The sequence below is a fragment of the Taudactylus pleione genome, unplaced genomic scaffold, assembly GCF_031769625.1.
Source record: "Taudactylus pleione unplaced genomic scaffold, aTauple2 ptg000053l, whole genome shotgun sequence".
Lineage (NCBI taxonomy): Eukaryota > Metazoa > Chordata > Amphibia > Anura > Myobatrachidae > Taudactylus > Taudactylus pleione.
Window position 1 is genome coordinate 40,228,406 of NW_028284455.1, and position 16,221 is coordinate 40,244,626.

Genomic DNA, 16,221 nt, shown 5'->3' on the forward strand with positions numbered 1-16,221 from the left:
TTACTGTAATAAAATATTTGTCCTCTCACATCCCACTTTATTGATTATTTTTCCAGGGAGTAATTGTAAATATGCCCTTAGCTTCTCAATGTTATTGCAAAGAGTTACTGTGTGTGTGACTTATTAGAAGTCCGTTGTTCACATTTTTCGCAGGAACAAAACAAATAAAATCCCTGTTCACTGCTGCTCAGGTGATTACAGTGCATCTGCGTGTGCTACTTCATAGCGACTGTGTACACAAGTAGCGGATCTGAAACGCTTCCATACCAGTCCCTGTGACTGCAACGTTTGCATATTTTATTCACAGTCGCTACATTCTAAATCACAGCTAAAAGCATCATTTCACTACATTGGATACTGTATACTGTATTTCATGTAAGCGCAATGACGTTTATCAAAAGGAGACATCTGATGGACGTAAACCAGTATTAAAAGCTCTGGTGTCTCAGTAGACTATGCTGTGACTGAATACGCCACTTTGCGACTGAATACATTATGATGCATCTGGGCATGGGCATATGAGACGCAACTAGCTGGGCGCGCTACATGTAATATGGACACTAGACGATCGAGGACACGTGTGTATGTCACTTCCTTTAACCCCTCTCCTCCTTCTACACATTTGCCAACATTACTGAAGCTGAAGTGTTATCTGTACTATCCTCCTCAAAGACTATAATCTGCAGAATGGACCACATTAAATGAACTGAATTTCTAGATACCCATAGCTTAGCTGAACCTCTCCAATCTAGAATTTGTACAGATCACTCGACAAAAACTGTTCTTACAAAAGTGGCCAATAGCATACAGCTAAATGTAAAAGTAAGTACTCTATGCTAATGCTCTTAGATCTGTTAGTAACATTTGACACGATGGAGCACCCTCTCCTTTCTCCACTTTCAGATGGGCCTCATTACACTACACTTTTTTGTCTCTTCTAATGTTACTTTAGTCTTTCCTTTAGAATCTCCTTCGAAAACTATTTTCAGCTGTTACGTAGACTCAATATAACTCAGGGATCAGTGCTAGGGCCTATACTATATTCCCTTTATACACTATAACCTTTATGCTGATGACAATCTATTTTTCAGTAGAAGAAAATACACCTGAGGTACAAACAAAAATCACCAAAAATAGGTTCTAATCTTCATCCCTAATCTGTCCTTGCAGTTAAAGTTGCTGACACCTCCACTGAGTCAGTTTCCCAGGTTGCTGTCTTGGTGTCATACTTGACTTGTCTCTTTTTTCTACTACCCCCTTTCTAACAATCACAAAATCTTATTAGATTTCGCTAACATCCAATTGGGGGACACTAAAAACAATGTGGTATAGAGTGCCATGAGCGACAGGAGCAATGGGCACTTTAAATTTACTAGCAAATGGTGAAGCTCTTTCCCCTGTAAACTTCTGTAGGCTTTCAGGGACTTGGCTGTCTTAAGCACACACTTTATTGCCACTGCCCTCAGGTTATAACGAATCGTGGTCTTAGCCGCCCATACAGGGCTAAACATTAATTCATTGTTGTGTCTAAAGCCTCCAACAGACAATCCCAGTGATTACCGCTCACCTGGCTGCTCACCTGGTCAGCCTGACCAATCACCTGTTACCACTCCCTATATACTGTAGTTTCAGGCCTAGGAAAGACTCATTGCCTGAACATTGTTCCAGGCTCAGTGTCTCCAGAGCTTTCTTCTGTGGATACTCCTTGCAGAAACTCCACCATTACCCACTTGTACCATCACTGTTTGTCTCTCAGCGCTGCGGCTTCCACGCCGCATACAGATAACCACCGGGACTGTTTACCATCACCGCTGTATACCATCTCAGTGCCGCAGCTTCCACGCTGCACAAACCGCTTGCTGTTGTCTGCATTCCATCTACCGCTGTGTACCATCTCTCAGCGCTGCGGCTCCCACACTGCACACAGACCGCTTCCAACTCCAGCTCTGCCAGTGTAACTGCGGTGCATACCATCTGATGTTGCCACACATCTTATCACCTGCGTGGATTCCACTCTGCGTTGTGCGAGTATCACTACGCTCTGTGGCTATAGTGGGTTACTGCATAATCTAGGTTGACTATTTTGGTTATCCTGTACTGTGTGCTCTTGTCTTGGGCTGACAGTCAGCGCTGGGGTTCCAGGTCTAGAGGGCATGATCGGGTCACAGTCTTTTAGCATCAAGGTGTTCAGTACTGTGTGTGCCTGTAGTGTCTCTCTATCCCGAGTTCCCCTTCCGGATTGTAGTCCAGGTCTTGCGTAAGAGCTGTACCAGGGATATAGCTTCATTAGTTCTTCCCTGGTTACATAAGACTCCGATTCCTGGCTTGGTTCCCAGGTCCAGACTTTCAGTACTATACTGTTTTGAGTTCAGGTTCTTCTTGTCACTGGAGTAGTTCTCTGGCCTGATTAGTCTTTGGACCATTAGGAGAGTGGCTGCCCGGTGGTTTGGGTTCCTGTTCCAATTCTAGTATCCTTGCATTGTTCTGGTCCGTGATTCCTAATGTCTCTAGTCTGCCAGTACCTGTTTTACCTATGAGTCGTGGTATCTTGAAGCCTCCCCGTTTCCTGCACTCCTCAGTTAATACCTTGGGCCCCATGCCAGAATCTACAGAATACCAGAACCGGAATACTGGTTTTGTAGTTTGAAAATCGGTGCTATTCAAGTGGACTTCCTTATTCTGGGAAGGCTCTGTTTGATCGCTAACTGGGTAAGATAATTTCTCTGGCCACAGGTGATAAGAGTTCTTTTCCGCCTGTTAATGCCCCTGGACGCAAGGTTCCTAGGTTTTACACCTTTCAGCCTAATAAGCAAGGAGTTAGACCAAGAGGGGTCAGTTCTCTGTTCCTATTTTTCTAGTACCAGTGGTTTGTTTAATTCCACCACAGACAACTAGTTGAGGCATCGTAAATTGGGGAAATCATCGACATGCACTTGCATGTTCTAAATCTGGAGTGTCTCCTCTTCGGCCCGTCAATAGCACCAGGGATGTTCATAAAGATCACAGCAGTGACGGTTGCCGTTCTTAGATCCAGAGGGGTGATCATCATGCTTTACCTGGATGATCTGCTTATCAAAGGAGATTCCCAGGGCTTACTGAAGGCTCTTGTTCTGGAGACAGCCAAGACCATTGAATATCATGGTTGGATTCTTAATATAAGAAATTCAACCTAACTCCACCAGAGCAGATGAGCTTTCTGGGCATTCTGTTCAACACCCATCAGCAGTGGTGTTCTTTCTGGATAACAAAATTCAAATAATGTTAGAGTCCCTGTTAGATTGCAGGCATTTGTTGGTTCACCTGGTCAAGACAGTTACAGGAAGATGGTCTCCACTTTTGAGATGGAGCAATTTGTATAGTTTCATTGGAGGGCACTCCAGATATAACTAATTTCATCAGCAACTGTTGAGCCAGCTCTTCAGACTGTTCCCAAGGGTGGATCTACGGTTGCTGAGAGGCCACCCATTCTTCATCTGGGACTGGACCATAATGGCGCTGGACGCCGTTGAGTTTGGGGGTCTGGGGGTCCGTGTCCTGTCCCTGCCAGTCCAACTCCTGTGTCCTGCGGGATTCTGCCCTGTTCCCGTGTTCATCCCAGCTACGTATCTGTGCCTTGCCAAGACCCTCCAGCTTACCTTTTGTGTCACCTCCAATTTGTGTCTAGTCCCTATGTGTACCTGTGGATTCATCCTGCCAAGTTCATCTATATCAAGTACAAGTTCTGCTACAAATTTTAACCTGCATCCGCCATCAGCTCAACAATATCAAGTACTGGTTCTGTTACAAACTCCCACCTGCATCCTGAATAGCTGGCCTGCCACAATCAAGGCCATATTCAACATTGCAGGTACAACATTATTCACACATGCATCCTGAGTAGCTGGCCTGCCACAACCAAGTTCATGTACAACATTATTCACACCTGCATCCTGAGTAGCTGGCCTGCCACAACCAAGTCCAAATCCTGCATTGCTGCTTTGGCATTGTTCCAGCCTGCATCTTGAAAAGTTGGCCTGCTACAATCCAGATCTGCATCCTGACTGTTTCTGTGCATGTCCACCTGTACAGATTAATTACTAGACTTCTGATCTTCCAGCTAGTTTACTGCAGCGGACTCTAGCACACACCTGCACCCATTTGCTTCAGCTATTAACCCCTACCTTGCCTGCTGCCATTACTCCAGGTAAAACTTTCTGTGGATTCCGGTTTACTGGGTACATCCATAACACTAAGATGCTGGGCACTGCTAATTCTAAACATAGTCTTAAGGTGCATACGCACGGAACGATTTTTTCAACGATTTGTCGTTAACGTCAATCGTTCAAGCGTCCTCCCGTTTGTAGTTATCGTTCATTGTCCATTTCAGACTTTCCAACATAACCATTTTCATTAAGGGAAGCAACAGTTTTCGTTCATCGTTGTAAAAATCGTTCACTACACTTCAAAAATCGTTCACTTTTTCAAGGGAGAATCTACAAGAAAATAGTTGGATACAAAATCGTTACATGTGTATGCACCTTAAGAGCTTAGGACATTCCTACTTTAACCAGTGTCTCCGAATTGAATGCTTGAAAAAATTGGATTTTTGTACTTATGTTAAATCCTTTTCTCAAAGTCCATTGTGGGCAAAGATTGACAATATGCTCCTTTTTTTCGTCTTACAACCCATAAATATTACTGCATGCCATAATTATGTCACATACTGACTACTATAATCTCATTTTATCTGGTCTCCTTGCATCACATCATGCCCACCAACAATCCATTCAAATTGCTGCAGCAAGAATTATCTACTGTGCTTGGAGTTTTGTTTGACCCCACTATTATCAAACTATGTAATTTGTACTAATTCCCTTGTCTGTATTCTGTAACCATGCAAAGAGATGTGGACAAATGGTGCTATATAAACTATGCATACATACCTATATAATATGTGATGCAACTTTGTCATACATTTTTCCCTTAAAAAAGCACTGCACTGCACTTGCATAATAGTCCACACTAGGGGGTCTGAACTTTTTTTTTCCAATGACACAGATTTAATCAGTTTTGCAACTTTTGGTATTATATTGTGCATTAATAATATATTTTGATTTCATTAATTTACTTTGGGTTACAAGTTAACATATTATAATTCAATAAATTATAGCTGTTAGAGTATTAGCTATATTTATAAAAGAATATTAAAATATGATTAATAATTGAATTACCACTTGGTAGTATACAGAAGGCTAATGAGACCACATGGTCTAGATATATGTATGCAAACTGCTGTGCCTTTATATACTGAACAAATAGCACATTTAGAAACATATTAGCAATATAACTGATTTGCTTTTATTGCAACTAGTATTCTCGTTAGGCTGCTTTAGAGGGGCACCGCATCCTGTCCAATTTTAAAGTTGCAAAACAGCCCAGCTACAATAACCTGCCCTGTGCCAACCCCACCCATGGGCCGCAGTGTCCCGCGGGTGGTAAAAGTTGCTTTTACTGAGCGCGCTGGGTGAATAGTTCATATTCATAGTGAGGGGAGAGCTTGGTGGAAGCCCAGCACCTCTGTAAGTGCTGGGCAAGTCTTATGAATTGGTGGCATCACAACGACATGCCCCCTCCCCAGCCAATCACTCCCCCTTTTTGGGAGCGTACGCGCCTTCGGTGCGCGCAGAGCATCCCTACCCACACCTTAGTGCCCTGTCTAGCGGGAACATAGCGTTCCCGCTAGGTTGTTTCAGTGGGGCGCCGCGCCCTGCCATTTTAGCAACTCTTACTTATAAATCCGTTATAGTTACAGTTTTCAAGAGAAACAGCATAGGAGCTTTGTATTGAGTGATTATTAAGACTAAATAAGACAAAATTCATGCTATATACATGTGACAATCGGTTCAAACATGAGATTTAGCAGTTAGTGAAGGACAATCTATGGAAAGTCCCTAGACCAATGCTAATAGTAAATTTAATTAAACACTATTCTATTTACCTTGTTTATATCCTACAACCTGCATGGCAGTAAGGAATTTCTTGCATGCCTCTTCAAACTGTCCTTCCTTATACAGCAAACATCCCAAATTTATCTCACTTTCTGGATCCTCCGAAGGCATCTGTTCAACCAAACTCTAAGAGGTGGCATAACAATTGTAAATCATGTCATACAGAAAAAAGCAGTCATCTCTAATGTTACTTTTGAATAATAAAGAAAAGGCTCATACATTGTGTTACAAGGAATAAAATCATGATGCACATGTAGCATCATTATTAAAACTTTAGTTTTTATGATGAAACACACTACTGTGATTTACCCTTGCACAGCTAATAAAACAGCAACATTGACTTTCAATTATATTCTATTTTCCAAAGTAAGTACCACTAAAGACATTCCACTGTGAATTCTGATGCAAACAATTTTACAATAAAGAATCAAAAGATAATGTAGTATAAGTAGCAAAAATGTTTTCAGTTGTCACAGTGTTATGCTGGGTACACACTTAACGATGTGTACCCAGCCTATGTGTCGTACGGTGGGTCCTGGCGGGGGTGCCAGCATCGGCAAATGCGCATGCTGGGAGCAACAGCTGGGGCCATGTTACATTCGGCAGCATGGCCCCCGCTGAAGATATTGGGCGATGATGCTGACGTCACACATCATCAGAGACAAAGGGGGGTATTCAATTAGACTGCGAAAAGTCGGAATCATAATTTTCGCCTATTTCAATTATCCCCGTATTCAATTTCAAAGACTTTTCGCAGGTTCGAAAATTCTTTGAAAAAAAAAAGGGGGATAAGTTTTCACCATGTTTTAACATGGCGAAAAAAAGTGCAGAATTGGGGTTTAGGGGTGCAGGCTTAAAAAAAATAGCCTGCACCCCTGGGAATGTCATTTAAAAATAAACTCTGTCAAAAATAGGCACACCCCAAAAAAATGTAGTAAAAATTTGGGGTGAAAAAAAAAAGTGGAAACAGTGTTTATAAATAGGGAAATAGGTTCAGGGGTATTCTCCAAATATGCGGCAGGTGTTTTCTAGAATAGGCTATTAGCGGCAGGTGCACTATTGCAGAATTTTTAATAAATGACTTTAGGGACTTAAAAATATGCTAGCACCCATTTTCATGTACACCAAATTTGATGGGACAACTTAAAAAAACGTATGCATCACTTCTTCAAAGTCGGGAAAAAACACCTGCCGCGGCTATTTAAAAACCCGACTTTCTTTTGCAGGCAAAAATGGGGGTACCCATAGTAATCCCCCATGTCTGGACATCTTTAGGGGGGGTCCTACAATTATTTCCCAAAAATTCCCATTTTTTTTCCCGTAGATCCCAATTCGCCGGGTCCCGTTTTCGCTGATTTTAAATTGAATACAGGGGATAAAGCGGGCACGCGCCCGATACTTTATCCCAGGAAAAGCTCCGATGTGGAGCACGGACTTTTCGCTCCCAAACTGAATACGGGCCATGGTGGTTACAGACTGCCCGATGTGGACGATAGGTCTTCCGATCCGCGATTCGGACGACATATTGTCTAGTGTGTACCTGGCTTTACAGTACAAATCACAGCTACCTGTCTAAAGGCCCCCAAATACCTATTGACAGGTTGCGCGATCCTGCAATGGGATCGGAAATGCCAACCTGCGGCCACGATGTTCCGCGATCCGTTGGAGGATCGGGGAAATTCTCATTCTCATATTTTGATCGTGATCGGCAAATCAGTGAAATCTAACATGTTGCACCAATCCTGCAGCACGGCATCTCTGCATCACAGAATCACGGTGATCGGTCTCTGGTGTATGGGGTTTTTAATACTAATTTATCATGCAGACAACTTGGACTTGCACTTTCACTTCATACCTTAGCTGCCGACAGGTCTTCTTCTCCATATTTGATGCAAGCTTGTAACTTCAGCATCTAGAACCCAAAACATGCATCAAAACTATGTATTTTATATATTTAAGATGAGTTCACTGATTATTTTTCAAGTTCCATTATAAACATTGAAGTTTTCCTATCTATATAATTATCAAGACTGGCTTTGTCCTGAGACATTGCTACGACAGAGATGGGATAGACCAGCAGAGGAGTACCCAGCGCTGACACATTTATGTTGGGGGACAGGACATGGGTGGGCTGTGGTGACCTGTCCATTTTTCTAGTTGATAATTTAAGAACAGACATAAGGACCCCTGTACAAAATAAGTTATACTCTAATTGTACTAAATATTTATAGAAAAGTAGAAATAAAATTAGTTCAGAGGGGGCCCTACTTACTAATTGAACATTTACATTCACAACAACAAAACTAAAAATGTTTATATATTCTGATGGTAATGGAGCTGATGCTGAATCGCACATAAAAATAACATATTTACACCAACATGCTGGGCCGTAACCTTAAGGTGCCTACACACTAGACGATGTGCTCACTATGCAATATCGTGAACGATTTCCCTTGAACTCTACCCGGCAGTTCCCCGGCACTCCATGACACGATATGGTGCTAAAAAGTGTCCAATCTGACCAACGATCTATCAGGCGTCCTTAACGATTTCCAGTGCGTCGTGTACGAGATTGGCAGATCCTGCCTGCTGTAGGTAAGATCTGAAGATACGACGGATGACCCACGGGTAAGCGCATCGGTATCGTTACAGTCAGTGGACACTCAAGATTTGCACGTATTTTGCACGATTTGTCGTTCCGATTCATACTTTATAGTGGAAATGTTGCTCATAGCAACCAATCAGATTCTACTTAACATTTATTTAGCACCTTCTAAGAAGATAATAGCTAGAATATGATTGATTGCTATGGGTAACATTTCCACTTCTAAAAACCTGTACATTAGTAAATATACCCCTCAATCTCAGTTTTGTAAACACTTTTTTGATAACAAAATGCGCATCTACTATTACACTAAAGTAAAAATACCTCTTAGATACATCAATTAAAACTCACATTCCCATGCATGAAACAAAAATAACCCTGTTAAAATACACACATAAAACAGTATAATATATGCACAAGCAATGTAGTAAACACATATCAGCAGCGGTGAATGCGCAATCAATCAGAAGCAGCTAGCTAATGCTGGCAACCTCTATCACCATCAGATTGTATTTGCACCAGCTTTCAGGCACATGCAATTGGTACAGCCACTGACAGGAGTATATACTGAATATGCATATCTGTACAGGTCTAAAATCTGTTCGCAATAGCCTTATCCGGCCTATGCTGTTTCACTCATATCTTATGCTAGGCATATGGGCATGAGGTCAACTCAGGATCAACCCCAATGTTAGAGAGAATTCATTATCCACACTTAAGCTGGCCACACACCTAAAGATTATCTGTCCAACCATCCAACTAGTTGATTGGTTGGAATGAAAATCTGGTAAGGTATGAAAGCAAATGACAATCAGCAATTTGCTCCCAAATGCCGGAAAATGGACAAAAACTGTTGTTGGAACAAATTGTTTAGAGCAAACATTTAACAAACTTATCTGAACAACCATTTTCATCTGTTTTCTGGCATTTAGGAGCAAATTGCTGATCATCATTTACTCCCATACGTTACCAGATTTTCATTCCAACCAGTCAACTAGGTGGCTGGTTGGACAGATAATCTTTAGATGTGTGGCCAGCTTTACAATACACGGAAGAGAGATATCTAGATAGATTTTATCATGGGAATTCAGCATAAGATATCCTTTAAGGTCTTTACTTTCACTTTTAAAATATTTAGCAAATTTTATGCCATAATTAGAGTCTTATGCAAAAGTTTTCAAAGCACTGGAGACAGCTAACTATATTAGAGCTGCAATTATGCAATACAAATCAAGTTTATAGGGTACTTTGGGATGTAGTCAGGAAGCCGACGGTCTAAATCACTTTCTAACCCCGGCAAGGTACTAATGACAGGCATCGAAATCCCTAGACCTACGCCGGGAGCACGACATCCGGCTTACCGATCGAAGGTAAGCCGGGTGCGGACAGATGCGGGGGGGAGGGGGGGACGTAGGGTTAGGTTAGGGGCTCCCGGAGGGGACGTAGGGTTAGGCACCCCCGGGGGGAGGTTAGGGTTAGGCACCCCCCCGGGAGATTTAGGGTTAGGCTGCGGGGAAGGGTTTAGGCACTTGGGGGGGAGGTTAGGCAACCCTAAAGGAGGGTTAGGGGGAAGAATAGTGTTAGTTAATACTTACCTTTTGACGTTCGGGATCTTCAACCCTGCAGGGCCTCCACTGTCGGGATTTGAACTGCCGGCCATCGGTAATATCTACTACAGCCGGTACATTTACTAACCGGAAGATTTTAAAGACGCCGCTTGTTGGCAGTTCTGACTTTGGGATTTAAAACAGGAATTCTATTATAATGCAAAACATTCCTGGTTTAAATCGTGGCCAGAACTGCTAAGAAACGGCGGCCTTGAAAAGCTGGCACTTAGGAAATATACCCAATGGTATTCTTTTCTTGTCATTCTTGTAGTATAGGGGTTGGCAGTCCCTGGCACGCATGACATTTGGCTGGGTCCGGCTGTGAGCAGAAGCAGGGCTGTGTTATTGCACCAATGGCTTGTTGGGAAGGACGAGAGGACGGGTCACGTGACCACCTCCTTTGTACAACACGGGGAGGCCAGAGTCAGTGTCCTCCATAGGAAGAAAGTGTGCTGTTTCACCTCCCTGCATGGGCTCAAGTCTCAAGGGTAAAAGGGGGGAATTTTGATGGACATATAAGGATTATAATGGGCACGGTGAGGAGTGTGATATAGCATATTGGGGGCATATGGAAGAATGTGGTGGCATATAAAGGGCAAGTGTAGGAGTGTGATGGCATATATGGGGCAATAGAGGGAGATTTAATGACAAATACTGGGGCATTTGAGGACACTGATGGCAAAAGGGGCATCTGGAGGGGACTCATGGTATAAGGGAATGTTGAAAAGTCTGATGGCATAAAAGTTGAATGTGGAGGGGTATGATGACATATAAGGGCATGTGTAGGTGTTTGAGGGTATACAAGGGGCTTTGGAGGGTCTGATGGCATATAAGGGGCATGTGGAAAAGTATGGTATTGCACATAAGGGGCATGTGGAGGGGTTTGGTGGCAAATAAGGGGCATTTAAAGGGATCCAATGTCATATAAGGAACATATGGAAGAGTCTGATGGCATAGAAAGGGCATACGGAAGAGCATGAACTCATATAAGGGGCATGTGGACAGGTCTGTAGGCATTTCAAGGGCATGTCGAGGGGTCTGGTGGCATATAATGATCATGTGGAAGATGCAGGAATCGCATACTGAGTTTAACTAAACTTTATCCTGCACACTGATAGCAAAATGTTGTCTACCCCTGGGTACTTCAGTTAACCTTACCTTGCTCTGATATGCAGGGTTATCCAACAGAAATGTTGCTTTCATGGCTTCTGTGTACATGCACGCCTTGTATAGGGATTGAGCATAATACAGTTTGTAGTCGTCCACTTCAGGGTTGATCTGCATTAGCTGTTCATAGCAGTCTGCAGCATTTACAAAGTCTTGCATCTGAAAATAGCAGTAACCCAGGAGAGACAGGCCTGCTCTAGACTAGAACACAAAAGGCCACATAGTTAGAATCTGGAACAGAACAATGTTATATTAAAACTGCAATTAACTTTACTGCAGTATGTGCATGTTCTTTAAAATATGAAGATTAATGACACACAAAAGTGCAATTGATAGGCAGAATATTAAACGAAAAAAAGGAGATTTATGTGCTTACCTGTTAAATCCTTTTTTTTTTTATTCCATAGGGGCCGCAGGCTCTACGCTGAATATAGGTTGGTGGATAGGATTCTGGGCACCACATAGCTAACACTTGTTACCCATCAGCCCAGGCTCCCCCCTATGCCCTGCCCCAGGCACTTCAGTTAAGTTAGCAAGCCTAAGGCAAGGAGCTAGAAGCAGGTGAAGGAAGACTGGCACACAGATGTGGATAGGAGAACCAGAAGCAGAGCAAAGTCCCGCAAGACAGGTGCGTCAGGGTGGGCGCCCTGTGTCCCGTATGGAATTGAAGAAAAGGATTTATCAGGCTCTATGCTGGGATGTCCCAAAGCTAATTCCCTAAGGGAGGGGATGCTCATGGGCTGCGCTGAGAACTCTTCGCCCAAAAGCCGCATCAAGAAAGGCGAAGGTGTCAAAGGAATAGAACTTCAGAAATGAATGGGCAGAGGACCAGGTTGCCTCTTTACACAGCTGCTCCACAGAAACACCACGTCGCACTGCCCACAATGTTCCCACCGATTGGATAGAATGAGCAGTCACCATGGATGGGGACGGAAGGTCCGCAGCAGCATAAGCGTGGCAGATAGTCAAACGGATCCATCTGGCCAAAGACTGTTTAGTAGCTGGCCAGCCCTGTTTGTAAAAGTCATACAGGACAAAAAGAGCATCTGTCCTACAAAGGTCCTTTGTCCTGTCCAAATAAATCTGGAGGGCCTGCATGACATCCAATGAAGCCTCTTCCGGTGTAGGGACCACAATCTCTTGACTGATGTGGAACCTGGAAACAACTTTGGGAAGGTAGCAGAATCATGTTCGAAGGACAGCCCTGTCCTGGTGAAAGATCATAAATAGAGAGCGACAGGACAATGCGCTCAAATCTGACTTCAGCTGGGCAGAAGCTACGGCAAGAAGGGAGACAGTCTTCCAGGTAAGCCAACGAATGTCCACTGTGTCTAAAGGCTCAAAAGGCGAAGACTGAAGAGCCCTAAGAACCAAAGACAAATTCCATGGAGCCACCAAATGGAGGCTGTACATGGAGGACACCCTGTAGATAAGTTCAAACATCAGGTAACAGTGCAATCTGTTCCTGGAATAGTACAGAAAGGGCTGAAACCTGCACCTTCAGTGAAGCAAGGCGGAAGCCCAAATCTAGCCCAGCCTGCAGAAAAGATAGAACAAGAGAGTCGAAATGACCTGCGGTTAAAATTCCTAGTCGAACATCAGCCAAAGTAAGTACTCCATTCTAGCTGAAGAGGGCTTTCGGGCATTGAGCATAGTGTTAATGACCAATCTGGAGAACCCCTTAGTTCTCAGGGCGGATGTCTCAAGAGCCACCCCGTCAAAACTAGACTGGCCAGTTCTGGATGGAAACATGGACCCTGATACAGAAGATCTGGTCAAAGTGGAAGACGTCGAAGAGGCCCTGAAAATCCGCGTACCAAGCCCTTCGCGGCCAATCATGAGCCACTAGGATCACCGTGCCGCCCTCCAATTTCAACTTGTGGAGAACCCGCGGAATCAGAGAAATTGGAGGGAAGATGTACAAGAGCGGGAAGGTATACCGCTAAGGCATCCACCAGAAAGATCCTCGGATCTCTGGTGCGTGAGCAGTACCTCGAAAGCTACCGATTGTGCCAAGACACCATCATGTCGATGTCCGGCAAGCCCCAGCAAAGAACCAGGAGTTGAAAGATGTCTGGATGTAGAGCCCATTTGCCCGAATGAACATCCTAGTGGCTGAGGAAATCCTGAATCCAGATGGGGCATCTGCTGACCAGGTGGGACCCCTGGAGCCACCACAAGAGGGAGTGATGCACTTTCTGAGAAAAGACAATCGTCTGAGACTTGAGCTGCAGATGGGATCTGTTCCACCGGGCCAAAATTACTAGCTGGAGAGACCGGGAATGAAACTGGGCATATTTCACCATGTCGAAGGTGGAGACCAGGGAGCCCAGGATCTGCATGCAAGAGTGTATTGACACTCGGCGATGATGCAGAAATAAACACATTTTTGTCTGTAAGTCCTGAACTTTGCCTACAGGGAGGAACACCCGCTGAACCCTGGAGTCCAGCAAGGCCCCCCAAATGCAACATCTCCTGAGACAGAATCAGAGAGGATTTCTTCCAATCGTGGTCCTGGAGAAGGTTCACTGTGACCTGAATGTGTTCCCTGAGGACTTCTGGAAAATAAGAGGTCTCAACATCCAGAGGCTACAGATACATTTTTCTCATGGTCTGACGAAACCTCAGAGTCTGAATCAATATCATACAAGGGTGTAGAGCTGTCCCGTCTAGAGGGCTTACGCTTAGAAGTGCGGTCTCTGTCCAGCATCTGTTTGAAAGATTCTGACACTTGCGCTAAACCCTGCACTAACTGCGTAAAGGAATGCATCCAAGGAGGCTCTATAGCAAAAGGCTGCAAAGGAGACGGCATCACATTGAAGATATGGGCCGCGCCTGAAGGGATACCAGCAGAGGGAGCAGACCCAGGGGATGTGAGCCTATCAACTAACTGCGACATTACCTGGGAAAGCAAGGAAGCTCAAGCAGGTTCCTTACTGGCAGGTGAAGCTGAAGGAACCTCCTGCTGTGATGTTATAAAACAGCAGATACAGAGACCATCGTGGTCCGGAACCTGTGAAGAAAACACAGCAGTAAAAGTCCTACAATTACGCAGCACAGAAGCACCCACCTTTCTGGGAGCTTTACCCCTGGAAGACACAGTACAGAGATCTAAGGGTCCCCACAAATCAGAGCAAGGAACGGTGATGTGCCAATAAGGGGGGTAGAGCAATGAACCACAAATAAAGAAATAAGTGGGGCTATGCAGAGACCTGAGAATACACAAAGTACATTCAATGCAGCAATAGAAAAGGCAGTAAGCACTCAACAAACCAACTCCAAGATGGGAGGAAGGAGCTATATAGTATAACCTGACCGCTTAGGGCTAGGAATACAGGGAGACCAGGAGCCTGTGCACTCTCCGAAGAAGGCACTGTGAAAATGGCTGCCCATCGTCTCTGAGGGAGGGGAGATAGGATTAGTCACCGTGGCACGGAATGACTTATGAGGGACAGCGCCCAAGGGCGGGGGATGAGCTAACGGGGAGATCTTACCTTCCCTTTCTGGCATGGACCCCAAGGCAAGTGGCCGTCTACACTGCGGTACCCTGCTGCCCAGGTACCCTGGTGGTGTAGTGGGGATGCAGAAAGGATTTAGGTCCCCACAGCCAGCACCGCCAATGTCTCCCTGACCGGCGATGATAGCCGCAACAACGCAGCTCCCTGCAAGCAGGGAGCTGCCTTACCTGTCCCCCTGCTGCACCGGCTTACCTGCCCACTCTGACATATAGCTGTTCCATACTATGCCGCTCCTGCAGGCACCAACAAATAACTGTCTGTGGCTGGGGGCGGGATATAGGGGGGAGTGAGCATGGGCTGATGGGTCACAAGTGTCAACTATGTGGTGCCCAAACTCCTACCCACCAGCCTATACCCAGCGTAGAGCTTGTGTCCCCTATGGAGGAAAAATAAATAACTGTATTTGGTGTTACAGGAATCATAAAAACATTACATTGCGTATATATCAGTAATTATCATCATAGTTTATTAGCAGGACACAAAAATACTCTGCTGGGCTGGACAGTGGGGATAGCACTCAAGATAATGCAAAACTCCTTTGGTCACAGCTTCAATAAAGCAAAATCATGTAATGGAGCATACACACGGTCAGATTTGTCAGATTTTTCAGATTTGTCAGATGAACGATTTGAACGATTTTACCAAAGTTTTGAACGATTTGAACGATTTAACGATTTTTGACTGAAAATGAATGGAATCGTCCAAGTCTGACTGCAAACACATCAGATGTCAGATATCGTTATCTGACAAACGGGAACACGCATCGTTCATCGTCCATCGTCCAGGCATGTCAGATATGTCAGATTTTCCTTCAGATATGAACGACTGAATGATTTTTAAATCGTTATCGTTCAGATCTGAAGGAAAAATCTGACCGTAAGTCTTCAAATAAATCTAAATGACCCGACTGTGAACAGCAAAGGTACACATTACAAGACAACAAAGATAATAAATGAAAGACCTGATCAAAGTGTATAATAACAAAAACTGTGATTCATCCCTTTACATAATATTTTCGAATAACAAAACACTTTAAAAAATCATGTAGTAGAGTAATGTGATATTTAATAGCATGTAAAATGTACACTTCAGCCATACTGCACAAAGCTTTTCGTATGTTTATAAACTACAGTAATACATTCTTCTCTTGAAACACCTTTATCCAAAAGTGTCTAAGCTACGGTGAAAATAAAACAATTTTTTTTTCTATTGTTGAATCAATGTCTGATGTATAACATTTAAATCACGATTACATTACCCGATATTGTTTCTGCAGTTCAGTATGAAGTATCTGGACAGCTTCTCCATATCTTCCTTCTCTTATCTGAGAAAGAAGA

The 16,221-nt window shown here is 43.9% G+C and overlaps 1 protein-coding gene across 2 annotated transcripts in view; it reads right to left on the reverse strand.

Moving 5' to 3' along the window:
- Positions 1–16,221, reverse strand: part of LOC148535387 (intraflagellar transport protein 70A) — an 83,668-nt gene that overhangs the window by 60,692 nt on the left and 6,755 nt on the right. For both annotated transcript variants that reach the window (XM_088463854.1, XM_088463847.1), the window contains exons 2-5: positions 16,143–16,208; positions 11,358–11,567; positions 7,843–7,899; positions 5,978–6,113 (exon numbers count right to left, since the gene is read on the reverse strand). In XM_088463854.1, the coding sequence (XP_088319980.1) occupies positions 5,978–6,113; positions 7,843–7,899; positions 11,358–11,567; positions 16,143–16,208 (469 nt within the window). The remainder of the gene's footprint in view (positions 1–5,977; positions 6,114–7,842; positions 7,900–11,357; positions 11,568–16,142; positions 16,209–16,221) is intronic.